Source organism: Anopheles arabiensis, chromosome 3 (assembly GCF_016920715.1).
Source record: "Anopheles arabiensis isolate DONGOLA chromosome 3, AaraD3, whole genome shotgun sequence".
In the NCBI taxonomy this organism is placed as follows: domain Eukaryota; kingdom Metazoa; phylum Arthropoda; class Insecta; order Diptera; family Culicidae; genus Anopheles; species Anopheles arabiensis.
This window is the reverse complement of record NC_053518.1, coordinates 69654948-69681265: the sequence shown is the minus strand read 5'-3', so window position 1 is coordinate 69681265 and position 26318 is coordinate 69654948. Positions and strand designations below refer to the sequence as shown.

The 26318-nt window shown below is 40.7% G+C and overlaps 3 protein-coding genes and 1 long non-coding RNA gene across 6 annotated transcripts; 1 reads left to right on the top strand and 3 right to left on the bottom strand.

Annotated features, from left to right (window-relative positions):
• The first annotated feature begins 8610 nt into the window (after positions 1 to 8610).
• Positions 8611 to 13342, top strand: LOC120904494. The gene is made up of 3 exons (XR_005739772.1): positions 8611 to 9020; positions 12114 to 12251; positions 12329 to 13342. It is a non-coding gene; the product is annotated as an uncharacterized LOC120904494 (long non-coding RNA).
• A 574-nt stretch (positions 13343 to 13916) lies between these two features.
• On the bottom strand, positions 13917 to 16138 carry LOC120903717 (RNA-binding protein 45-like). 3 transcript variants are annotated; one of them, XR_005739638.1, is made up of 4 exons: positions 15704 to 16138; positions 15159 to 15637; positions 14507 to 15097; positions 13917 to 14416 (listed from the first exon to the last, which is right to left on the bottom strand). XR_005739638.1 is itself a non-coding variant. In XM_040313320.1 (4 exons), the coding sequence occupies exons 1-3, from the start codon at positions 15985 to 15987 to the stop codon at positions 14631 to 14633; spliced, it is 1230 nt and encodes a 409-aa protein (XP_040169254.1). In that variant the 5' UTR covers positions 15988 to 16138; the 3' UTR covers positions 13917 to 14416; positions 14604 to 14630. The 3 variants fall into 3 exon arrangements, 2 of the variants coding, with proteins under 2 accessions (XP_040169254.1, XP_040169253.1); XM_040313320.1 differs by having other exon boundaries at positions 14604 to 15097; XM_040313319.1 differs by having other exon boundaries at positions 13917 to 15097.
• Positions 16139 to 16316: 178 nt separating this feature from the next.
• On the bottom strand, positions 16317 to 19958 carry LOC120903716. Its single transcript, XM_040313318.1, has 9 exons — positions 19834 to 19958; positions 19562 to 19694; positions 19342 to 19497; positions 19089 to 19272; positions 18603 to 19009; positions 18273 to 18514; positions 17588 to 18192; positions 17163 to 17499; positions 16317 to 16986 (listed from the first exon to the last, which is right to left on the bottom strand). The coding sequence occupies exons 1-9, from the start codon at positions 19925 to 19927 to the stop codon at positions 16625 to 16627; spliced, it is 2520 nt and encodes an 839-aa protein (XP_040169252.1). The 5' UTR covers positions 19928 to 19958; the 3' UTR covers positions 16317 to 16624.
• A 1197-nt stretch (positions 19959 to 21155) lies between these two features.
• LOC120904634 lies at positions 21156 to 25998 on the bottom strand. The gene is made up of 12 exons (XM_040314799.1): positions 25816 to 25998; positions 25379 to 25456; positions 25169 to 25246; positions 24979 to 25035; positions 24599 to 24737; positions 24379 to 24534; positions 24120 to 24306; positions 23634 to 24040; positions 23304 to 23545; positions 22637 to 23223; positions 22196 to 22532; positions 21156 to 21934 (listed from the first exon to the last, which is right to left on the bottom strand). Exons 1-12 carry the CDS (start codon positions 25901 to 25903, stop codon positions 21573 to 21575), a joined length of 2718 nt encoding a protein of 905 aa, XP_040170733.1. The 5' UTR covers positions 25904 to 25998; the 3' UTR covers positions 21156 to 21572.
• Between the last annotated feature and the right edge of the window lie 320 nt (positions 25999 to 26318).

The window sequence follows — 26318 nt, the reverse complement described above, 5'->3', positions numbered from 1 at the left end:
AACACTTAATTTGTTGAATATGTGTACTCCAAAGTATTAGGTCCTATCGAGTTTCACCTTAGACACTCTTCACTGTTTTATTACTTAAGAATTATTTAAATTTTCATCTCAATATCACCTCACCAGCTCGACTAGACCATAGTCCAGACAACACACGCACTGACATTCAAATCAAAGTCAAGTGATGTAAATCAGCGTTACGTGCCATTTTGCAACTTGCGCTACGAACATTTAGCAATACGTCCAATTCCGGAAGACCAGTCTACCCGTCCCGCCCCTGTCCGGAAATGACCCACGTGTCCAGCAGCAGCAGATGATCCTTTTTTGGTGATTTCTATGCCACTGGCTCTTCACCTTGTGGTATGCCAGTTTACGCGACCTAATATGACAGCGCGAACCAACATCAAGCCGACTCCAATTTCACCCACACGTCAGCAAATCCTGTCTGTAATCGGACACTCCGCTTTTGTGTGCAAAATTCACTCCAGCCTTCTCTCCTCTCTCCCTCCCGCAGGTCAGGATAACGATTAATTATATGTAAATAAGAATCACCCCCACCGGAAACAGCAGGCAGTAGGGAGCAGTGAAGCGATCAGCTCCTTTCGGTAAAAGGAACGGTAGCAAGCTCACGGTTGGCTGCTAACGAAGCGGGCGCTGACCGGGTGGGGCGGCACAGGATAACGAGATCGAGATAAAAATTCATTTCGATGAATTTCATTAAGGAAATGTTGCAATTCGTCTTTCACCAAGGGGCCCGTGCAGAAATCATTAAATCGAACTCGGGCGCCATACAGCACAATCGTTACAATAGCGTTTTGTTGATGAGTCGGTCGGATCGCCCGAAAGGGAAGATGAGGAAGACATTTCCTGATTTTCCTGCTGATTGCTTTCCCCGAGCCCATCATGCCAATATTTTAATTAAAAATGAATTTATTATGCATGTGAAAGTGAGCTCGTAAAGGGGGGCGAACATAAAGGAGGAGTGAGCATAAATGACAAACGGGAACCGGGAACTATCGGGTCCCGAAATTCGTGGAGTTGTTCGCTTCTCGTGGTTTGTTTTCTTGACTGTTTGTAGGGGGGATAGGAACAGCAGGCCCACAAGTTTATGGCTCATTTTTGCGTAATTTGCTTGCGATGTACAGTGTGGTACAATTTTACTCTTCATTGGTTTTGAAGGTTATTGGAAGGTGTCCTAGAATTTAAGAGTTAGTCCATTATTGCAAGGTACTCTTTAGTAACGCATAATTTAGAAGATTTTTTCTAAAGGTCCTGTCTCCTGTGCTACACTAAAAATCTGCCACCTACTGTACTCCCATCCCAATCAACCACTGAGTGCATTGTTTCGCTATTCCTCTGTGTGCTTGTTGAATTGAACGAAGAACCCTCCCAAGGACGACGGTCCCACAAGGACTCTCCACGTGTACCGTTCGTGTCCTGAGCACGAGGGGGTGTTTTGAGGCTAGAAAAAAAGCACCCATCGTAACCAATGACGCCTCTCCTGTCGCGTAATCTCACCACACACACTACCGTGTCGGAGTATCAGCCCCGGCCTGGCTGCGTTTTGTTCGAACACCGGATTCACTGCCATTAAATCAGATGATTTGCGCTCGTGAAGAAGCATCGCGTAGAGTTTTTTTCCCTATTTCCCCCATTTCGTATGCCTTGCCTCTTGTGGCGATTGTTGTTTGTTTGAGGATATTTTTCTTTTTTTGTTTAGGGGAGGTTTCGTTGCTTTCTTCGTCTCAGTGGAATTGAGGTCGCGAAGGGCTACCTCCGAAGCTGCAGCCTCGGCCTGTAAAACCGTTAAAAATTGCTATCCCTCAAAACGTGCTACCGTTGTGGTCGTGATGAGGGAGAGCATTTTTTTACGCAGGAGAATAGAAAAAAAGTTCAAAAAAAAAAAATGCTTTGCTTGCGCAGTGTTGCCAGAGTGCGTCGTGGAAGTTCAAACCAATAGGAATATACACCAAAAATGGGTTTTAAATCACCTAGCACCCCGTTTTGATTCCAGTTTCAGGTGCTCATAAAGTTTAAAACAATAAAAGCCGCTTTGGAACATCATTCCAAACCCACAAACACACACACATGCCGCATTCAGACCGATCGATAGAACTGCCAGTGGTGGCAAAATGTTATTTAAATTACATACAGTTACAGACAGGCACGTCCGTGACAATTCCCAACCGCCCCGTGCTTTGCTCCCAGTTTCAATGCATTGCCCCTTACCCCACCGCATCGTATACATGTCTCGCATGCGGAAGCCCAATAACGACGCCAACCTATAATGCCCATAAATTACCGAAACGAAACTCCGAACTCCGCTGCTTATATGTCGCCCATCAGACCCATCAGACAGAGCGCCCGCACAACGCACGGGTTTGTACATGTGTACTGGGGCTTTTAGTTTTTCATGTTGTTGTTTTTTTTTTGTTGGTGTACATGGAGGAAAGCAGGGAAAGGTATAAATACTGTTGCAATCGCATGTCTGGACGATTTCCGATCGATTTTCTTACCGATTGTGATTATTAGCTAAACAGCGCTTGGTCTAATGTAGCAGAAGAGGCGTGTGCCGTTGTTTTACCGTATACACCAGAGATCGAGGATTTCTAGGTGGAGTAAAGCTTAATTTGTGTGTGTGTGTGTGTGTTATGAACAGATAATTATAGATCGATTATCAGTTTAATTGATCGATAAGAGAGCATTGTGTGTGTGGAACTCGGCACAGGTGAAGAGGATCTCATTTCTATTCATTATGAACCGTAGGTTAAAGCAGGGTCAGTATATAGGTAGTGTTTAAAATGAATTTAATGACGGACTGACGATTGGATAAGAGCTTAATTTACGTGATCAGAAATGAATCAGAAGCAATTAAAGCATAATAAAGCATTTTTTTTAATCAGAATAATTTTTAAATGTGACTCATTGAAGTTGACGTCAAAAAGACGCCATATTTACTCTGATTATACTAAATGATTAAATATGAAATTTAGTTCAATTTTAGCAGATTGCACTGGATAACTGTTAAATAAAAATTAATTCAATCGTAACAAGTAAATAAATATTTATGTCACTATGCATCGACAAAATAATAAATTGAAAAATATCACAGTCATGTTTGGCAACACTGCCCCCAATCATTCTTTATCTCTTCAGCCCAAACAGCTCAGCTTGTTTCGCTGCAAATATGAGAAAAATAAGATTTTCCACTGCAGTAAAAAAAAATCAAAATTGTGGGGGACACATCTCATGCTCACCCACAGATGGTGCCCCTAAGTGCCTAGGTTGTGTTGGTTGGTTGGTTGTACGAAAGTTTCAAAATCAAAAAGTGTTTGGATTTTGGTCCCGTAGTCGTCATAATTTAATATCGCATTACACACAACCATCGTTGTGCCGAAAGCATGACATTAAACAAGGGCAGGGAGAAAGAGAGGAGAGATACAAGAAAGGAGGAGGTAAAAATTTACTAAATCACCAATTTCTTCCTGACGCGAAACGATGTCGTCCTTGGGCGCTTACCCTCACACAAAGCTGCTTCATTTTTTCGTTCAGCTCACCCACGGTTTGAAGCAGCTAGAAGAAGAAAACCAAAAAAAAAGATGCTTCACTCCGGAAGGAAAATGGAAAATTTTCCAATCGCCAGTGGGTGAAAAGCACATTACTCACACACACCAACACATACGTAGAGAGATGGAAAAAATACACAAGGACGCAGGTGGTTCAAGACGAGGGAAAGTCTTTGAGGTTACACGAAGGGCGAAGAAAACGATCAAGCTGTAAAGGCCAGAGAGAAGAGCGAGGAAAAAAAATCGCAAAAAGGGAAGACCGATTTCGGCGCCGGTTTGCGTTTTTGGCCACGAGCGAGCAGCAATCCAACCCCGTTCTTCCCACCCCTGCTCTTATATCGTCACATTATCCGTACCAAGCGACCAAAAAAACCCAAATGAAGCATATACTAACATAAATGGGACGTTTTTTTTCTTCCTGTTTGTACCCTCCTGTACTCTTCAGTGGAAAATCTTCCTTCCCGGCTTGCTGTCCCGACGGTACGCTCCGTTTGTCCCCTTCTGTTTTTTGCGTACACATAAAAAATGACACCCATACAGCGATGGGTGAAAACGCAAGGAGGAACGGCCTTTAGAATGTATTTCGAAAAAAAATGCTGCTGCGTCGAAAAAAAAAAAAGAACGCGGTTGCAGTTTTTTTTCGTCGTTTTCTGAGGGGTAAGATTTGCGTTTGTATGTGTGCTTCGTCCTACCCACAAAGGGTGACTCTCTGTATTTTTAGGGGAATGGAAAACTCGTGAGCAGCACCGAAAAAAAAACTCCTGCATATAACTGTACCCTTCATGCTGTGCGAGACTATTGAGGGCAGTGCGTGCAGTTGCAGTTTTTTTTTTTCTACAAGCTCCGTGGTTTTTGTGTTTATTTATGTTGCAACGGACGCAGCTCTGAAAGACTCTCCCAAAAAAAGGCCCCTTTTTGGTATTGGAAATAGCAAAAATCGAACTATTCTTTTGTCAGGGGTTCGATCAGTTGATGCGTGCGTCTTATATGTGCGTCACATGCTTTTTTATTAATTTCATTTTCATGCCAGATGGTAGATGGTTCGCGCTGTTGGCATCCTAGGCTTCGGTTTCGGTTCGATTCCAATAATAGTTTTAGTGTGCCACGACGGCACACTACCGATGCCGAATCGAACACAGTGTGTGTGTGCGCCGAACGAGTGATTGAAAGGGTGCATAGTTAATCAGGCGTAACCGTGTGTCTGCTGCGTCTGATGCTATGAGGGCGCACCGTACACTCGTGCGACCACCTGGGTACGTCGTTTGCGCCTGTACGCAAATCGTTTGCTGCCAAGATGCTCTTCTAGGGGTCTTTGTTGAGTGTATGGAAAGGGGCCCTAGGGAAAGGTAGCCGAAAGGGATATAATTACGCGTGTGCTATGTAGCGTGTGCCCGGAAAAGGACTCGTGCCTTCGAATAATGGGACGCGATCGACGTAATAATAATCGACACCCGAACCCAGCGCAGAGAGAGGTTTGCCTGGGAGGGATTGTTTTGTGAGGTAAATGCGTGTTGGAAAAAGATTTTAACACAAAAAAATGGTACCGGTACACATGCTATTTTCACTCATGCATGGGTTTAGAGTAATGGGTTGTGATTTACCAAATGTAAAAAAAGAGATATTTCAATTAAAATTCCAAACTGTGATAAGCTGTACATAGCTTAGCAAGAAAGGGGTGATGCATTGATCATTGATTTATTCAACTGCCAATAAAAAAGGAAGCAAAAAACAACATAGATGTGAGCAACAAGAGATTTGTAATAGTAAACGAAATACATGCCTAAAACACAAAAAATAGGTATTATGTTCTCTTACCTTGAGTATAATGCAACGAGATATTGACTATAGATTGAAATTTAAGGTAAGAAATGGTGATAAATCACTGAAATAAACATACTTTTGATATTAGCTACTTCAGTTCGATTCGTTATAATTTGGTATTATAGGCTCTCAGTTTTATTTGTATAACAACAACAGTTAATATTCAAAATAGACCCAATGGAAACATTTGTAGTGTTCTGAAAGCTTTCTGTTTTATTGATAGAGCTTTTGTATAACAGGACATGCCACTTGCAGCTTTCCACTGACAGATGCATTCAATGTTGCGGTGCTACAAAAGCTCGAAAAACAGCTTGCATACAATTTTAAGCACTTTGGAGCTTGAATGTGCGATGTAATTTTGCACTTTGCCTTGCCTGGTCGTGATGTCTGCGAAACTTGTACAACTACCATCGATATGCTTGAGATGTCAATAATGGGTCAGAAATCTATCGGATTCTTCTCTCTGTCTCTCTGTCTCTGGCTTACTCCCTCTCTCTCCTTATCTCTCTCTCTCTTTTTCGCTCTTTCTCATTCTTTTAAATACAAATTATTTTTTCTATAGTTTATGTCGTTTGCAAGGAAATTGAATTCTCTTTTGCAAACGTACTTTCAAAAACCGTTTTTGCCGCCGCCGGGATCACCGGGTGTCTCCTCGGCGGCGCACAAGATCACGAACGTTATTCACCGGACAAGGAAGCAGCACCGATGTTTCTCGAGATTGTTCCCACCGCTTGATTAGAAGTAGTTGGAGAAGTGGCCGCTTCTATTGTCGCTTCTGTCGCTTTGGCCACCGGCCCGGACCGTTTGCAAGCCGGCGGACCCGTTTGCGGGAACGGGTCGGCCGCGGATGCAGCCTCGCCACTCGCCAGCAAACGGGTCACGGGCCAGCAACAGCCCGGCAACAGCAGAACCGTGCAACCGTGGGTACAAATCAAGAATGATCCCGTAGTCGGCCCGGGCACTAGTCAATGAAACCGTGCGTGCATGGTGCGTTAGCGATGGCTAAGGGTCTTGCCATTTCCTTCATTTTCCTTCTTTCTCTTTCGTCCTTTGCAGAGATGCATTGCAGCAGCCTCGCATCTCCCACGGCTCTCCTTATCACCCGCTTTGAATGCACATGCCACGAAGGAGGAGGAGTGAAACATAATTAAACTTTGGCGCGGTCGCGCGGCAAAAGTAAATAGCGTACGCGCGCAGCCTTAAATAACGCTTCCAAAACCGCCTTTTCCGAACGGTAAATAAACCAATCACAATCCTTTGCCTGAGATTGCTGGTGGAAGTACATGGTTTGATGGAACATATATTTTGTGTCTTTTGCCGGTTTAAGTTTTGCTGAAATTATTTATAAACACGATTGCTGATATTTAACACATCGAAATAAAACACCTCAAAAATTATGTCTTGCTAAATGGATATCTGTCCATAGCATTTCATAATGTGCACTCTATGTACCGAAAAAGAAAGAGGCGGAGCTTACTGACTAGTACCGAAACCTGCCGCCAGAGATATTTATGGCGCTTTTCAGAACAAACTAAGAGAAAGTTGCTTAGTACATGGAACATTTTCAAACATTTTTGCCGCTTTGGTACAGTTAGTTATAATGAATAAGACTTATAAATGATTTAATATTTCTTATAGTTAATTTCAGCTTGGTGGATTGCAACAATTCAGAAAGTATAATTCAATATTACAGTTTGATATATTATTCTCATGATTTGTTTGCAATAATTTAATATAATATTTTTTCATCTATAGAAGTAACAAAAACATTCAATAAATGCTTCATCCTCGCTTGCGCAATTTGCATAAAGTACTCCTTATGCCTGACATAAATGATTTCATATGAAGTTCTCCACCTTCATCCTTTTGCAAAGAGAAACACTATCCATCAGTATTATCCGATTAAATTACACTGCAGCGCTACAATGGATAAATGACTCATCCTTCACAAACAGCACTCTCTCCCACGGTAATAAACCACTCGAACGAAACGTCCTCTCCACCGACTGCACCGCCAAAAGCCAACCCGGACCATTATTTTCCCGGTGCCCGGTAGATCATTTGGTAGGAAAATTGAAAAATGAATAATAAAGTGAACTCACCACCAGCGCCCGGCTCATCCGACCGTGCCCGGGGGGTTTACGTAGCCGAATCAGCGCACACCAGCGATAGAAAGGATGATTGCGAACTTCACGCTCACCGATAATCAACTCAATTTGTATTTAATTAATTTTCACACCACAAATCGCATTCAATTACGCCCTGGCTTGCTGTTCATCCCGGTCGTACGCTTCACGCGTTCCCCTTCCTAGTGAAGAGACACAAATGGTGATGCTGAGGAGAAAAACGCAAGCCTTTTCACCTCCCCAGGGAAAAACTACGCACAGTGCAGCGTAATTGGGTGTGGTGGTGGTTGATTCGATGTTCTCATTTATTTTCCCGCTCGTTCAGGACACAACCCGGGTACCCGGAAAAGTCAACCTGACGGAGTGGTGGATTGTTTGTTTTTTTGCGAGAAGAAGGGCGGCAAAGTAAACGATAATGATTGTCAGGATCGTTAGGAGTGTAAAACGAAATAAAGAGAGAGAGAGAGAGAGAGAGAGAGAGAGAGAGAGAGAGATAGGTAATGAAAAGGACCAAAAGCCAGATGGTTACTCATTCCACTGGACGTTTGTAGGAAAATCAATAGTCTTGTTTAAATTCTATTACCTCCACACAATGGCGGATGATTGAATGAAGCTTATAAAACAATTATATGTAACCGTAACAAAGGCCCGGCGAGAAGCACCAGCGGACGAGAAAGGAGACGAGCGAAAGGATGTCTAAATTCGTGACAAGCTACGTCATTTATTAAATACACTGCAGACAAACACACACGGGTCGCTTTTGTTCGTAAAGAATCGCCGCCCGGTGAATGACGCCCGTAAAAGGTAATGAACGAGTAGCACCGGCTGTCCTATTTCCTTTCCAGTATGTGTAATTGAATTTTGTAGTAGCAAGCTAGTAGCCGTACAATCACGCCCCTCCGAACCGTAGATCGACCAATCAGCGGCCGAGACGCGGGAGCCATTCCTTCACGTAACGTTTAGGCGTGCGCGCAGCAGTGCTTCACATTCCTGCCACTGCGAGCAATCATGTCGCTTCAGTGATTATTGTTCCCCCGGGGACGAGCTCCCACACACTCCAATGCCCCCTGCAGGAGTTTGCTAAATTGTGAAGCAATTTCCCATTATCTCCGTCACGCTGGTCGATCTGTTGCGTGTCGGCCCGGCCTGACTTGGCGCCAGGCACATTTTCGACCAGGGTGGCTCACACAGTTACTAAAGCCGTCGGCATTAGACACTACCATTGCCGACGTGTTCCGTACCACAGATGACACGCATCCGCGTAAGGATCGTTCAAATATTCAACAGACTGTCGTTCTTGATCGGGATGCTAGCATAGTGCCGTGTAGATGTGTGATGTGCATTGAAGTGGCCATTATTGTGGCGTTTACAATGTGAAAGTGTTCTTGGGCGATTGGCCTTACGATTCGCATTTGCAACAAACAAATGCTGCTTCTGACGTCTGACTAAATGCCAGTGATGATGTTGATGATGAGCTGTTTGCAGTTGGAAGTGAAAGTGTCCGTTGGTGAGTGTTGAATAGAATTTCTAAATTGTACCAATGTCGTTCGATTCCTGATCATGTACTGATGATGAAGTTATATAAACAAAGAGTGGGCCGTATTTTGTGGAATGTGGAATATGCAACAGGTTGAAATGCCACATCGAATAGTAAAATCAGTTTGAAATGGAAAATATTTGCATCTCTTACAATAGAAAAGTGTAGCAGAGTATAGATGTTGTAAGCGGATTAAAACTATGAAGAATATTGGATGAAAGTATCTTTTTAAGTTAGAGAACATTTTTAGGTCTCATTTCTAAAAGAGACATTCACAGAATCTATTCACAGACACTAAGCTATTTTCTTCCAATTTTTGGAGAAGTGACTATCTAATACAGTCGTTGCCACCTAATTTTGGCATCAATTTTTGACAGTGCACATCAATTTTTGCCTCTAAGGCATCAATTTTTGACAGTGCGCATCAATTTGTGACTCTAACGCATCTATTTTTGTCTGTAAGTCATCAATTTTTGACTTTTGTAGGAATCATGACAATTTTACAAGGTATTTGCAGATTTTTAACAATTATTATTCCAAATCTCATTAAAAATACAAAAACTGTGTAAATTGATTGTTTCTTGAGAAAAAATGATTAAATTTTTGAAATTGGAAAGCTTTTGTTTACAGCTGAAAATACATGTCAATATTTTTCACTCCATTAAATCTTCTAAATTGGCAAAACAATTTTTTTATTTTAAATTCTATCAATAAAATTATTCACTGCTTAACTTAATTTCAACCATTTCAGAACACACAGTTTCAGAAATTACGTAAAATTTTGTAAATAAAACGACTGACTCACAGTCAAAAATTGATGCCTTCGAGACAAAAATTGATGCGCACTGTCAAAAATTGATGCCTTCGAGGCAAAAATCGTGAAACGCTGTCAAAAATTGGTGCCTTCGAGACAAAAATAGGTGAGTTAGAGTCAAAATTTAGCGGCAACGACTGTAAATCAGCAATGTCCTTGTTCAGTCTTGTGTAAGTTGGACTTGTCTCATACGATATTTGACCCCAGCATTCACCCCGAAGCAATCAGATTAGTCTGAAACAAAAAAAGTATTTTTAAAGGTGAGGAGTAAAGCTATTTTTTAAAAAAACCATTACTTTCGTTGGTGAAACCTTTAGGCACTCACATCATGAGCATTCGTTCTATCATTCTTATTGTTGAAAAACTATAGAGATACAGAGACCTTAAAAAAAACATCTAGAAGGCCAGCTCCAGGACCAGAACCTTGTTGAAATCTGTTAAAAATCATTCATTTCATTTCATTTGTTTAATACAATATCCATCATTAAGGCTAAATGAAACAGACTCAAACTAATTAAACACTAACTGTTGCAAACTGTTATAAGGTTCCTACGGACTGTCAGTCAAGGCGATATTTTGTGCATGCACAAAGAGATAAAAAGACAAGGAAACCACATAAACAGGGCAAATAGCAAGCAAATATCCAAGAGTGAATAAGCGATAAAAGAGAATAACAGTAAACTAATTTTTTGGTGCACCTATAGTGCCAACCTAATACATTAATTTTGTTATTTTTTTCCGAGTTGGAGAGGCAGTTTCTAACACTAACAAATAAACAAAATCATTCATGAAGAAAGCCTAACTAAACTGGTCCTGGCCTAGCAAAACACATAAGAAAAAAACACAGCAACTTTCATAAACTTAGAGAAATAAGAGAATAGAGAACTAACAAGAAAAATAAAAGAAAATTAGAAAAAAGAAGACGGTTACGGAAAGTGTTAAAAGAGGAGTCTTAATCAAAGAGATAGTGGTTAAACAACCTGAAACAAGATAGAAGAGGATCATTGAAAGTATAAAGAGTATGACGTGTTTCAATTGATAGAGGATCACGTGGACGAAGAGAACATGAGGAAACATACAGCGAGATGGACGAGAGTAAATCAGGAGCATCAGTAGTAGAAAGTAATAAGCCACCAATGAAACATGCCTGAAACGCTTGGCGGCGAAAGCTTTAAGAATGAAGATTGAATAACTGCAATCGCGTTTCATAGGAAGGTAGTGTCCAAATCGTGACCAATATCCTCAGAACTTATTTGTGGCCTTACATGACAACGTGATGTATTCACACTAGTAGTTACACAACTAGTAGTTACATGAACTAGTAGTTACACAATTTACTAATCTTACATTAAGGCCTTTAAGAAGGTGGCAAAAAGGCTTCACGGCATTTAAACCAAGAAACAGTTTACAGACTTCGTAGTAGTTATCTTTACATATCCAGGACTGTTAGTAAGAGTAAAGTAAATGACACAGTAAGTGGCAGAAGGAAATACTTTTCATCTCCATAAAGAAGCCTATAATTGATCACACATCAAGTGAGGATCATCCGTTATATTCATGAATTTCCAAAATACTATAATATTCAACCTCCAAACCACTCTAACAAATCTTCTCATAAAAAAACCTACCGAAAAGGTTATCAACTCCACAACATCTTGGCCTCCGAAAACACATCATCACAGCTAGCAAAAAATATTCTCGGTCATAATTGCACCTCGTTACCTTCCCTTCCATTACAAGATATGTATCACAACTAAGCCGATAACAACGATACAATCCTTCGAAGCAATCAAAACCAAACAAATGCCGTGCCGGTCAGGACCGGGGTAGAAGCTGACACACCCTCCCCGTTGAGTGAGTGTGCCAGCTTTAACGATTCAATTACACCCTTCATCTGGAAAGGCTATGAAGTGTTACCAACTTTACGACGTGCAGTCTGCCCTTTTGAACGTTCCACCGGTAGGCTCCTTAGTGTCGAAAGAAAACCCCTTTTTTACTTGTCGTGAATAGCATTCAAAACCGTCGGATTTACGCTACATTTAACGCTCCTTCCTAGTGCGTAACGCCTTCATCATTTGCTGTTTGCAAAGCAGGGGAAGCTGAAACACCCCGAGAGATAGTTTGTTTACTACGAGTGCCGCTAAACAAATCCACCTCTCGCCACACACACGACGGCTTAGCAGTTGTTAGAAAGGTGGAAGTATTTAAGGTACTTAATTTTGTTTCTTCCTTTTCCATTCTTTTCTCAGGCTTGTAGATCTTGGCGGAGGGCAGTTGCTTTGCTGTAGGAGCAATTATTTCACTACGAACTCATCATTATCCGAATCATCATTTGCTTAAGAAGCAGCCGTCGCAAGATCGGTGGCAATTCTTACTTCTTTTCCACGGTAACGACCGAAAGTGGAGCTTAAAATTGAATTGTCGAATTGATATAAATGTATAATTAATTTCATCAATTATTCAGCACCAATTAAAGCAGCCAAGCAACAGGAGCGTAACGCTGGGAGCGAATCCCCTGGGAAGCATCGGCATTTGACAGCATTTCTTGCTGCAATTTGGGTTTGATAACGAAATTGATCTTGTTTTTTTTTAATAAACATAATTACATATTACATACCAACTGACAAAAGTGTGACAAAATGTGACAACAATCGTGAATTTTAATGCCTAATTACACACGAAAGGATTTGCACCAGTTCATTCGATATTGCAATTAACTTGGTGAATCTTTTCCGTTTTATGTCGATCAAATTGCATGGTGAATTAAAATCTCTTCTCGGTTTTTGATTCTTTTCTATCAGCGAGGATTACCATCACCATCAGCGATGCACGTACTGTCCAACAGAGACCGTACCGATCGCCTGTCCACCGGACTGTTTCTGCAAACATCCTCCCGATGACGGTCGGGATCATATCTAAATACTGCAAGCAACCTATTGCAAACCTATTGCAACGTGCAATTCACACGCAAACTTCACTCACAGAAATAAAAGCAATTTTAATATAGTCCAGGGGGTAATGTATCGACATTACACAGCTACGATATGGCAGGAGGTTTGTAAGACAGTAAATGGCTACCCTTTTCGAGCACACAAAGGATCGCTTGTTGCGATGTTTTGCTTTTAAGTTTTTGCTATCTTTTTGGTGCATAGTTGATCAGTTTAGGTCACAATACTCGTCGGTGTAAACTACTTTGTCGTACAGCTTTATTCTAGCATCCAGGAGCAGAATTAGGTATTAGCAAACCGGTAGTTCTTCCCTTTAAATGGTAATCTTACAGCAGTCTTGCATATGAATAGAGCCCAGTAAGCTTTCGTTTTTGCAATCAAGCTCGTCAATCCAGTGTAACTGATTACTCAGCTCTAAATCGAGTTCTAATAGTTCGGTGCAGTAAAGTGTATCAGCAAATATTATCGTCAAGTAACAACAGTGAAATAACAGCGAAATAAACATAAAAACAATCTCATCCACATTTCAACACACGGCGTCAATTAATTCGTACTTTAATTTTATGTTTTGTGTTACAGGCACCAAAAGGGATTATGGTAACTTAAATTTATATTTTGATATGCAAACCTGGTTCCAATTCTAATGAAATATCTGTAGTTTTGTAAATGATTGTTAATCAAACGCCATTAAATTCATCATCTTGAATTAAAAGAAAAGTTGAATATTTCGACAAAATATTACCTACTATTTAAAATTAGCATTGATTTTTTTAATAATAAAACAGGTAAGTAACAACTTAACAGGTATTTTATACAGGAAATATTCAGTGATATGCAGTGAAAACATTACATTGACTGCCGGACATGCGCAGTGCCTTCTGATAGTTACAAAAGAGGCCACATTCGCAAACCGAACACATCAGTTGCTGTTACACCTCTGTACCGAACGGTTATCTTGATTTTACAGACAAAAAACACTTACTTCATCTTTAGTTGAATTATTTAAGTCATCTAGGACATAGTTGAACATTAAAGAAACTGAATATTCATCAATCTGAAGCTTTTTTTTTCTCATTTTCTACATATCATACAATAAACAATTGATTTATACAACAGTCAAGTTCTCAGGTTTATTCCATGTTCGTTAGTTAGGCACGAATGTTAAAGGAGTCGACTGTGTTGAAGTACTTACTAGTGTTAGTAATTATTACAGTATTCCATCAAAGTCAAATTTCTACAATGTTTGAGTTGTGCAAGTGTACCGGTTATTACAACATTTCAAGTTGATTCTTCCATTCCATAGTTTCTCCCGTTTGAATTGTACAAATTGCTTAAGAAATTGTTTGTTAAAGGTTAATTAAATTTTAATTTCCTACGTTCTAGCATTTCTTTTAGTATTTGAGATTCGATGTATTTTAACAACTATAAAACAGTACTTCAGAGAATAGGTTACAGCAATACATCCAGAAGTCATTCATAGTTCTTATTTCAAACATACTATTTACTTCCTATTATTCCTTCTTCCAATGCAGTATTTCGTTGTAGTCAGTTGTACATTCGCTTACAGTACCATTACAGGGATTTCAAACGTCATGAGTACATACCTGCAAACAAATAGCTTCAATTAGTTATGGCAACAGCTCTTTGATGCGGCCAACAGTAGAACAATCGCGTTTGCCGTCCGCTCCACGTACACTACTCCACACGACGCAACACATCTGCAAAAGAACGGAAAAGGAAACAGAAAAGCAAACAGAACGCCAAAAAATCATGACTACCGCAGCAACTCACCCGCCGGATAGTTGATGTTCGGTGAGTTTAGTGCTCCATCCGGTTCCGTTTCTGGTCCCCCGTGTACTCGGCACACTCCAGCACCTTTAGCCGGCAATCGCCCAGCTGCATACCGTGCAGCTGCTGAATGGCACGGTTGGCTGCAACATCGCTCGCAAACTCCGCATAGCCGTGCCGTTTGCCCGGCACGAGATACACCTTGATCAGATCACCGAACCGGCAAAACGCATCCGTCAGCAGCTTCACCGACACGGCCTCGGGCATGCAGATGAAGAACGCTTTCTTCACAAACTGCACCGCGTCCGGCACGAGCGGCTTCGGCGGTCCAAACTGTGTCAGTGTATCCTTCGTGATGAGTTCCTCCTTCAGCTCCTCCTCGAACCGCACGATGATCCGTTCGCCGAGCGGATACTCTAGGCCGTGGATTTTATCGACCGCCCGCTGTGCTTCCTGCCGGCTTGAATACACGACTGCTGCTGTTATATTGATCTCACCTGTAAGATATAACAACACTAGAATTATTTATGCATCAAGCAAATCATTAGCAAATCTTACTAGCTGTGATAATGCTGCAGTACTTCATCCCAGGGCATATGTCAAACAGGCGCCACAATCGGTCCTGATTGAGCTGGTTGCTACAGATCACGACCAGCTTCGTGTCACCCCGAACCGTCGACAGCCGATCGGGCGAATGGGCACGCTTCCGGTTGAACGGGTCCGGTGACAGCTGCCCCTTCAGTTCCCGCTCCTGCTGTAGCTTGCTGCGCGGTACACAAAATTTTGCTTTGTACTGAGGGTTGCAGTTCTCGATGGCCAGGGCCGTCTCAAGGAAGGTGGGAAACTTAATGTACGCCGCACACTGTTTGTCGTTCTTTTTGTCCGGCACTAGGCGTACTTGCGTTACCGTCCCGTGCGTGCCAAACTCTTCCTTCAGCTGTTCCTCCGTACGGTTGCTCGGCACGATTGCAAACAGGCGCAGAAATTGGTTTTCATTCACGTCCGCCGACGTATCGCTGTTCTTGTCACGGTTGTAGCTGGAAATATGAACCATATTACCACACTGTCGAAGAAAGTCTGTTGTCTTCAGGTCACGGACTTACCTTGCGGATATCATCACTTTAATTGGTCGCGTATCACCCTCCACAACAGTGCCATTCTTTCTCAGCCCACGGGCAGCAGCCGACGTTTTGGTGAACTTTACGTAGGCAACTCCCTTGCCCTGACCGGTCTTGCGATCCGTTATCACAACACACTCTTCGATTGTGCCGTCCGGTTCGAAGTGTTTTATTAGCTGCTCCTTCGTGATTTGCTTGCCGCAGATCACAAACAGCCTGGACATTGGCGGTTCCTCGGAGATTTCTTTGGCGCGGTTCACATCCGACATGGTGTTATTACTACTTGGACAATCGGAAAACACGGTATTTAACTGAGTAAAAGCACACAGAACATGCAGTAAACTTTCCGAAATTGTCTTCGTCACCAGCGGCAGCAGCGACTGTAAACAAACTGGTTCTTGTGGACGACAAATGTCAAAATCAGCTGACTGCCTGGCTAGAAGCTGGAACGCACTATGGGTAAATATCATTCTATTGAAAGGACAATATAGTAAAACGTGCATTATCCACAGGCCGATTAATCGTGGGCGTGAAATCGACCGCTATTCAAATGAAACGAAAATTTCCAGCAAAAGTGAGGTTGGTAATAATTGTTTCTATTCAGAAATATGGTGTCTATTGGTGGTTTTGAATTAATTTTTTGTTTAAAAATATTTCTCTCATATTCTCAAATTCTCCCTTTATTCAAAACTCACGCAGAAGAACGAAAATTTATTTCGTTTTGATGTGAGGTTCTGATTGCTGGAAGGCTTATTTATTGCTTGTTTTGCTGTTTGTTGAGGAAGCATAAAGAATCTTATGGTTTGCTAGAGCGCGATTCATTAAGGCATACTACGTATCATACAAAGTTCAATTGCCTTGTTTAAACATATTCAGTTGCGCTCACTATGTTATTGATTCCAATAATTAATTGAGTACTTTTACAAACCAATAGACGTAAGCTTCTATACGAAAAATGAAGTGAATTTCTTTTGCGTCACATTCTCTGTCCCCATGTATACCAAACAAGTAATTTACAGGAATGATTTCGTCGTCCAGTATGCCTTTTAGTATAATAGGAGTACCAGGGTTTATACAGCTACTGCAGCTTTCACCATCATCTTCGGCAAGTTTACACTTTACAGCAGAATGTTTCAATGCAGGAATATAGTACAACGAACAGGATCGTGTAAATGGATCATAGATGCACATTTCAGATTCCACTGGCGGATACTTCGATATCACTTTGCATTCCTGTTGACTCAATGAATGAAAACGGCACTCATGTTCTGCAAAGTTTGTCAAAAGAATAAAATTATCAGCAATGAGCTTTTGATACATCGTGAAGCGATGGTTACATTAACAATTGTTCAAAGAACCGATCGATTCAGCTGTTTGCAGATTTCACCATGGAAATGAGAAGCAAACCAAACCTCAATTATTTTTGCAATGCTGCATTACTTACCTTTTAAAACAGCAAACAAACTACCTTGCTGGAGTTGTTCATTGAAGCGGCTCTGCCATAGGCAAACCGGAAATAGGTTCACCGTTATGTAGTCTTCCCTCGACAGCTTTATCAGAGCAATATCATGCGAACGATCCGTTTCGTTGTATTCTGGATATATGTGTACGGATGCTATCGGTACAACAATCCTATCAGTAGGGTGTACGTTACGCACGAGGTTTGGATAAGCAAATTTCGCTTTCACACAAGAGGCCGATGTTACAACTCCCCGGCTGCTGATCAGGTAACCAAGACAATCGAAAAGCTTAAAACGATCATATTCCCATCCAAGCTCCACCTGAAATAAGTAGTGCAAATTAAAAAAAAATGGTCATATGATTATTTAAATATTTTCAGTATGCATTTCTGGTGCTCGTACTACATACCAAATGGGGTGACTGGAAAGTTTTGTTCGTTTTGGCATAAACGTGTGATTTTCTGAGGAAACGATATCGGTCTTCACATTCGTTGAGCTCAGTTTCGATAGCATTTGGCTGAATTTGCTCGAAGATGGCAACCCGACGAGGGCAACAGATAAGCTCTCGATGGTTGCAGTAAATACGCGTTTGAAACGGTGGAATAAGCTCATCAGCGTCATCACAGCGTATTTCTTCGTCACAGTATCCGTCGACTCCTCCAGGATACACGCAGCTGTCGTGATAATGCAAATCCTGTCTTAATTTTATGATACGAGGTTGCAAAATAGATCTCAACCATCTTTGGTGGGCACTCAGACGCACCGCAACTATTGGTTTGCTCATATTACAATCATGCTGCAGTAAATTCAATCCGTAAATATTATTGAAAGTTTCGTTCGAAACGACCAGTGCAGCTCCTTTGTTGATGATGCAAGTGTCCAAAGCCGTGGCTGACTTTACTTCCAGACAAAGATGCTGTGTGTTATTGTTGTGCCGTGAATGTAGTTTATCGAAACATTCTGCGTTTTGGAGCACGGTTGCGTAAACGGATGCAGACTCAAATGTCTCGTTTCCTACACATGAGGGTGTGAAGATTGTTTCGGCAATTAGTTGTTGTTTTCTAATGCTCTACCGCCGTAGCAAAACTACTCACTGGATGGATCACAATTCGGAAGCATGCGTTCCTTATACTCTCCGGAGATCCACATTTCTTCACTGGCCAATGTATCTTCGTACCACCCCGTAGAGACAGAAAAGAACGGCACGGGATATTCGAGCATCAATACCGCTATGTTGTTCACGAAGATGTCACTAGCGTCGCCAAACTCAGGATGCACAACAACGTCTTGAACATTCATGGAAAAATCGGAAAACGCAACTCTCAGTTTGGTAGCACTGAAAATACAACAAAGCATATTGTGATCGGCACAATAATTTCACACGATCTCTTACATTAACACATCCGAAGCTTTAGTATATTTACCTAAGATTCACGACGCATTCCGCTAAAGTGACCACAGCATTACGTTGAACGAGAGCTCCGTAACAGACGATGTTGTTGTTCTCGTTATCATCTGTTTGAACGATTCGTACTTGATGGTCGCTTTTTTCAAAATGCGCTTCGCATGGGTCAAATATAGGATTGCCATTAGGAACATTGAAATCATAAGCACGTATGTCATAGTGGTTATCGGGGCATGAATCTAGTTCGATGAATTCGAAATATTGTTTCGTACTGTTCTGTCGCAATACTTCCGTTATCCAGGGTAACAGTGTAGCGATGGGCATCAATGTTTTCGTGGCAGATGTTTCACAGCTGACAGCAACCAAGTGAGGCACATGTTTTTCCTTCTGTTTGACCATCGCAAAAATAAACTTTGATCTTTTGGGCTGAATAAAAATGAGACAAATGGTCATAAGCTCAATCTGTGAGGAAGCATATATGAAAGCATCTTTTAAATCAACTTACCTTGCAGTTGTTGTGTTTTGTCTTCGCGGTTGGAGTAACGTACTCAGTTTTGTTAAAGTGATCAAATGTATAAAAGTATGAGTCTAACTTTCTTCCCAGTCCCGTGGATACAGCGTGCGCTGACTGATCAACTGGCAATTCATTCTCCTTCCATAAACATGCAGGTATTGCGCCTAGACTTGTGCTGTTATAATAAAAATTGTAAAAAAGTGTTAGAGGCGAAAGCGATGATACCACTCCTGAATGACCTTACGGGACGCTTTTGTCCAGCTTTATTAATGCTATGTTGTATATTGCCTGGTTGCGCTGCGGGTAGTAAGGATGCGTAAACGTTTGTGCAATTTTACGTGTTAGGCAGCTCTCCTGATCCAGACTGTTTATTGCTATTTCTAAACCAGCGATGGAATGGCTGCACAAAATAGAATACTCAATTTAGTTTAAATTATCATGCATATAGACGTTGTTTTTCGTACCTTGTTATACATTCCGCAACTGTGAGCACAAAATCATCCCATATGAGGGATCCAATGCACGATAAGGAATATCGATTAGTTATAAAAACTAGGTGGGGATATTGCCACTGAGAAACAGAGGATGGAAAGGCATCTAAAAAGTAAATTAAAACAGCATTCAATATAAGAATCATTTAGTGGCTAACAAGTTATAATACTCAAAGCATAAAAATTGAATTTTTTTTTTCAGAACAAATATATCCAAACCACAATTGAACACTGTATTCACTGACCTTTTAGCTCGCCTTGAAAACACTTTGCGAACACAAATCGATGCGAAAGTGCCACTGATCCGAAGATCCAAAACACCAACAAACCAGAACCCATCTGCACAGGTTGATCTCAGAAACACGAATGGGACAAATTTGCCAAAAACTAACTATGTTCAACACCTTATGAGCCAGAAAACTTGTTTCCGTTAAGCAGATGCGTAACATACAGGGTTCTTTTCGTATATTATACATCGCCAATTTCATTTTCCGATTCTGTTTTTTAGTTGTTTTTGTCTAATGTTCTTCCTAGGACCCAATGTTCAATCATTTCAGGTTGGAATAGAAATTGTGATGAATGTATTATACATGGATGTTTTATTGAAGTCAGCAGGCGAAAAGGCTTGAGAAACACTGCCAGAACTAGCATGGCATGGCGGTGATGTGCTGGAGTGTTAATTGTTTGATATCAATTTATTATTCAACAATCGAGTTTTGTGTTTTAAAACTTGCTTTTTAAGCTTTTGGAGATTTGCGCCTTTTTGCGAACCGGTTCATAATGCGAGACATTCAAATTCGGTTTGCAGAATGCAGCAAAAAGTTTGATCCATAGAGCGGAAAGAGACAAAGCTCACCGTAAGACCTGTTTCATGGCACTATCATGCCATCGCTCACGGCGTTCATTGTTAAAATCTCCTAAACCTTGGCAATTCATTGCAACCTCTCCTCATAGAACCAGTTTTGATTAAAACAAACAAAACCCGCAAAGCCAAATAAAACATAAGCAGCTTAGCCCGACAGGAGGAATGGATCAAGATGCTGCAGGCATAACAGCAGAAGTGAGACAATACCACTGACAATCCAGATGGCACGATACTTGATGATGATTGTTGGATGCGGCTTTGTCCCTTTCCCGGACTGTCTTGAATACACAAACTTGGTCGAGTCGGTGAGTCGGTACCAGCTGTTTCACTGTTTGAAGCGATATTTCCTCGATCAACGAACAGAAGATCCCATTTCCGGTCCCTGGTTGCAACCACCCATCTATGTAGACATCCGATCTTCAAAAGGCCTTGCTTCGCCCGACGTACTCTGACACGCATCTAGTGCCGAACAGGGTATCGCTGACGATCTTATTGGTGGGGTATTGAGTCCAGCATCCTAATAAAATGCTCTAGCCATCCAGATCTACTGGCCTTGTGATGTTGATTATGGTATTGATACTAGAAGCATGCAATTTTACAAGCTGTTGCATTGGAATATAATGCACAATGTTGAATGGAGTTTAAAGGTTAATATTTAAAATAGAATTTTGTCATCTGTGATCAAAATAGTTCTAATCAAAATTTGAAAATCATTCAATCATATTGAAATTTATTCCGCGATTTGGAATTGATGTTGTTGGTTGCATCACACATTTACGATCTTCACACATTTACGATCTTCACACATTTATGGTAACTCTAAATAATATGGAAATCACTTTTGGTTTTGGTATTGAAACACATATTTAATCATCAAATATGGTCTTTTGTTTTTCAATGTGACCAAAAACCCCCAGTAGCCTTGAAGGATATATTTTTTTGCGATTGTGTTGACATGAGTATGAGTGTTTAGTGAGATAGTTTTACAAAAATTGTGTTTAAGCCAGGTTTTTTTTCCTTTCTAGGTTTATTCGCTCCATAGGATATTCTATCATACATGAGTCACTGTGATTGTTGTTCAATGCGCTCATACAGTTGAAGATTTTTACTCTGTACAACTTACTTCAGCACTTTTGCAAACCAATCGATGTAATATTCGGTACGAAGAATGAAGCGAATATCCTTTGTGTCACATTCTCTAGCACCGTGTATGCCATACAAGTAAGTTACGGGAATATCTTCGACGTCCAGTAAGTTTTTCAGTATAATAGGTGTACCAGGGTTTATACAGCTACCACAGAGCTTACTATCATCTTCGGCAAACTTACACTTTACAGCAGAATGTTTCAATGCAGGAATATAGTACAACGAACAGGAGCGCACAAACGGATCATAGGGACACAGTTCAGACTCCACTGTCGGGTATTTCGATATCACATTGCATTCCTGTTGACTCATTGGCTTGAGCCGGCATTCATGTTCTATGAAGATGCAAAAAATAAAATATTAGCAGTTAGTAGCTTTTGATACATTGTGTGGTGTTGATGACATTTTTAGTTGCACAAAGAATTGATAAATTCAGTTCAAATGACAAATATTTCACTGGTCATTTTCACTCACTTACAAAATGAACCTTTACTCACGCAGATGAGATGAGTGCATATTATGAGCAAAATAGCCTATGTGATAACTATACGAACTAGCTGTATCTTGAATTATTTTTGCAAAGCTACATTACTTACCTTTTAAGACAGCAAGCAAATGACCTTGTCGCTGGAATTGCTCATTGAAGCTCTGCCATAGGCAAACTGGGAATAAATTCACCGTCATGTAGTCTTCCGTCGAAAGTTTTATCAGAGCAATATCATGCGCTTCACCCGTTTCGTTATATTCTGGATGAATGTGTACGGATTCTATCGGTACAACAATCCTATCAGTAGGGTGTACGTTACGCACGATGTTTGGATAAGCAAATTTCGCTTTCACACAAGAGGCCGATGTTACAACTCCCCGGCTGCTGATCAGGTAACCAAGACAATCGAAAAGCTTAAAACGATCATATTCCCATCCAAGCTCGACCTTTAAATGAGGAAGGTGGAGCAAATTAAAGAAATGATAAGATTTCGCTAAATACAGATATTGAAATAATGATGATCGAAATGTCTAGTTTTCATACTACATACCAGATGAGGTGACTGAAAGGATTGGGCGACAAGCGACTGTCTTAGATGACGATATCGGTTTTCACATTCATTGAACTCCGTTTCAATTGCATTTAGCTTTGGCTGCACTTTATCTGGGCAGCAAATAACCGATCGATTGCTGCAGAACATAGGCGGTAGGGACGGCGGGATACGCTCATCAGCACCGGGACACTCTTGCTCTTCGGCGCACTGTCCTTTGACTCCTCCTGGATACGTGCAGCGGTCGTTAAGATGCAAATCCTGTCTTATGTTTACACTTGAAGTTTGTAAAACAGACCTCAACCAACTTTGGTGTGCACTTAGACGCACTGCAACTATTGGTTTGCTCATATCACAATCATGCTGCAATAAATTCAATCCGTAAATATTATTGAAAGTTTCGTTCGAAACGACCAGTGCAGCTCCTTTGTTGATGTTGCAAGTGTCCAAAGCAGTGGCTGACTTTACTTCCAGACAAAGATGCTGTGTGTTATTATTTTGCCGTGAAAGCTGAGGTAGTTTATCGAAACATTCTGCGTTTTGAAGCACGGTTGCGTAAACGGATGCAGACTCAAATGTCTCGTTTCCTACACATGAGGGTGTGAAGATTGTTTCGGCAATTAGTTGTTGTTTTCTTATGCTCTACCGCCGTAGCAAAACTACTCACTGGATGGATCACAATTCGGAAGCATGCGTTCCTTATACTCTCCGGAGATCCACATTTCTTCACTGGCCAATGTATCTTCGTACCACCCCGTAGAGACAGAAAAGAACGGCACGGGATATTCCAGCATCAACACCGCTATGTTGTTAACGAAGATGTCACTAGCGTCGCCAAACTCAGGATGCACAACAACGTCTCGAACATTCATGGAAAAATCGGAAAACGCAACTCTCAGTTCATCGGCGCTGAAAATACAACAAAGCATATTGTGATCGGCACAATAATTTCACACGATCTCTTACATCAACACATTCGAAGCTTTAGTATATTTACCTAAGATTCACGACGCATTCCGCTAAAGTGACCACAGCATTACGTTGAACGAGAGCTCCGTAACAGACGATGTTGTTGTTCTCGTTATCATCTGTTTGAACGATTCGTACTTGATGGTCGCTTTTTTCAAAATGCGCTTCGCATGGGTCAAATATAGGATTGCCATTAGGAACATTGAAATCATAAGCACGTATGTCATAGTGGTTATCGGGGCATGAATCTAGTTCGATGAATTCGAAATATTGTTTCGTACTGTTCTGTCGCAATACTTCCGTTATCCAGGGTAACAGTGTAGCGATGGGCATCAATGTTTTCGTGGCAGATGTTTCACAGCTTACAGCAACCAAGTGAGGCACATGTTTTTCCTTCTGTTTGACCATCGCAAAAATAAACTTTGATCTTTTGGGCTGAATAAAAATGAGACAAATGGTCATAAGCTCAATCTGTGAGGAAGCAACAAGGAAAGTATCTTTGAAATGAATTTACCATGCAGTTGTTGTGTTTTGTCCTTGCGGATGGAGTAACGTACTCAGTTTTGTTCAAGTGACCCGTATAACTTGACTTGATACGAGATGACTTCATGTCACCTTCTACAACAAGTATGTCCGTTGACCCATCAACTGGAAATTTGTCGTTCATCCAAAAGCATGTGGGAATTACATGTAGTTTTACACTGTGACGATATAAAATGCAGATTAGAAGAGAATTCAAATATAAAATGGCTGATATCCCTCAATGAGCTTACGGGACGCTCTTGTCCAGCTTAATTAATGCTATGTTGTATATTGCTTGTCTGCGCTGCGGGTAGTAAGGATGCGTAAACGTTTGTGCTATTTTACGCATTAGGCAGCTCGCCTGATTCGGGTTGTTTATAGCTATTTGTAAGCGAGCGACGGGACGGCTGCACAACAGAGAATACGCAATTTAGTATAAATTATAAAATAGCTGTTAGCACTTTGTTATACCTTGATATACATTCCGTCACTGTGAGTACAAAATCATCCCATATGAGGGATCCAATGCACAATGCCTCACGCTTTTTTACGTCAACCACCGAAACTATGTGGGGATACTCCCACTCAGAAGCATTGAATGGGCAAGGGACTATGAAATAAAATAAATACCTTATCTAATGAAATGTACAAAGCAATGATCCGAAGTATTGATATTGAGTAAATTTTCCAATGCTATATTAAAAAAAAAAAGACAAACCTCCACATCAATAGGATTGTTCAAAATAAACTTGGACTGTTGAAAATTGTTTGTTAGTACTGTAGAAGCTATTTAAGTCAGTAAAATAATTTCCTATAATCGGAGAGAAGCATCTTTTGTTATAAATACATACCAGGTGTGATCAGTTTTGTTTGGGTAGGTGAGCCGAAATCCATGTTGTTGAATCCATCTGTAAGAGAGTGAAAAGAAAAACTTTTGGAGCAGTATTTATTGATTTCTAGTAGTCTTACATCCCCTGCTGTTGAGATGAGTTACGGAGGAATTGTTATAAACGAGATTATTATGTTTTGGAGAATAAATACCAATTTCTAGCAACAGCGCATCTAAGGCATGATACTGGGTTGTTTCGTTTAACCGATCTTCTTTGAGATCAGTTTCAACTGTAAAAGAGTGATAAAAATATTTGTTAGAGTAGTATGTTTTAGCTCAACTAGTTGCATTGAATCAGTTATAAGGCTATGCACCAAAAGTTTATTTCTATACTATAATATTATTTGTTTGAGAATAAATACCTGATTCGAGCAACAACGCATCTAGGGCATGATACTGGGTTGTTTCGTTTAACCGATCTCCGTCATAATCAGCTTCAACTTTAAGAAAGTGATAAAAATATTTGCTAGAGTAGTATGATTTAAGCTCAACTAGTTACTCAATACAACAGTCAGATGTTGTGAGACGCATATGCAGTGTGCTACCTTTGCGGGATAGGAATTTAGTTTTGTTTATGTACGATTAGAGGAAGAGATGGAACTAACGAAAAAATAATAAAACTAGCAATGAGTATTTTAAAGAGAACACAAGTATCCCTTATGTTTTGTGTTTGTAGTGAAAACATTGAGAAGACAACTTCTTTTTTTCCAAGCAACAGAAGCAGCCAAATTATCTTCATCTATAAACTTATTTAAAACTGTTCAGTTATCCATTATTATTTGCTACATTTTTAGCTTACCATTCTCACTTCTTACGAGTACAAATCGATGCGAAAGCGCAACCGATCCGAAGATCCAAAACACCAATAAACCACAACCCATCTGCATAGGTTGATTTCAGAAACACGAATGAAATAAACCTGCCAAAAGCTCACTATGCCCAACACCCTAGGAACCACAAACTTGTTTCCGTTAAGCAGATGCGTAAAATGCAGGGGTTCTCTCTTGAATTGAACTTTGTTAGCTTCATTTTCCATTTCAACAGATTTAGTTATTCATCGAATGTAGTAGAGCTTAGCATCGAAAGACAGATTATTATTGGCTTCCGTGGATATATGTTGAAATTTGTTTAATGCTTTTTTATATTATTGACACAATGATTGAGATGGTTTGAAAACACTGCACAAGCTAGAATAGTACGACGGTGATGTGCGTGGGTTTTTCTTGAATGTTGATATGACTTTGTTATTCATCAATGTTATATGATATATCACTTTCCAATCGGCTATGTTGGTTTTTGAAG

Coding starts and splice junctions, on each gene's coding strand:
- LOC120903717 (XM_040313319.1), bottom strand. CDS start 15,987: ATGTCGGATGTGAACCGCGCCAAAGAAATCTCCGAGGAACCGCCAATG. Junction 15,638..15,703: donor AAAGTGATGATATCCGCAAG/GTAAGTCCGTGA, acceptor TCATATTTCCAG/CTACAACCGTGACAAGAACA. Junction 15,098..15,158: donor CTGCAGCATTATCACAGCTA/GTAAGATTTGCT, acceptor TATATCTTACAG/GTGAGATCAATATAACAGCA.
- LOC120903716 (XM_040313318.1), bottom strand. CDS start 19,927: ATGGGTTCTGGTTTGTTGGTGTTTTGGATCTTCGGATCAGTGGCACTT. Junction 19,695..19,833: donor TTTTCAAGGCGAGCTAAAAG/GTCAGTGAATAC, acceptor TTTACTTTTTAG/ATGCCTTTCCATCCTCTGTT. Junction 18,193..18,272: donor TCCGAATTGTGATCCATCCA/GTGAGTAGTTTT, acceptor CCTCATGTGTAG/GAAACGAGACATTTGAGTCT.
- LOC120904634 (XM_040314799.1), bottom strand. CDS start 25,903: ATGCAGATGGGTTGTGGTTTATTGGTGTTTTGGATCTTCGGATCGGTT. Junction 24,535..24,598: donor GTGACGGAATGTATATCAAG/GTATAACAAAGT, acceptor TCTGTTGTGCAG/CCGTCCCGTCGCTCGCTTAC. Junction 24,307..24,378: donor AAGCTGGACAAGAGCGTCCC/GTAAGCTCATTG, acceptor ATATCGTCACAG/TGTAAAACTACATGTAATTC.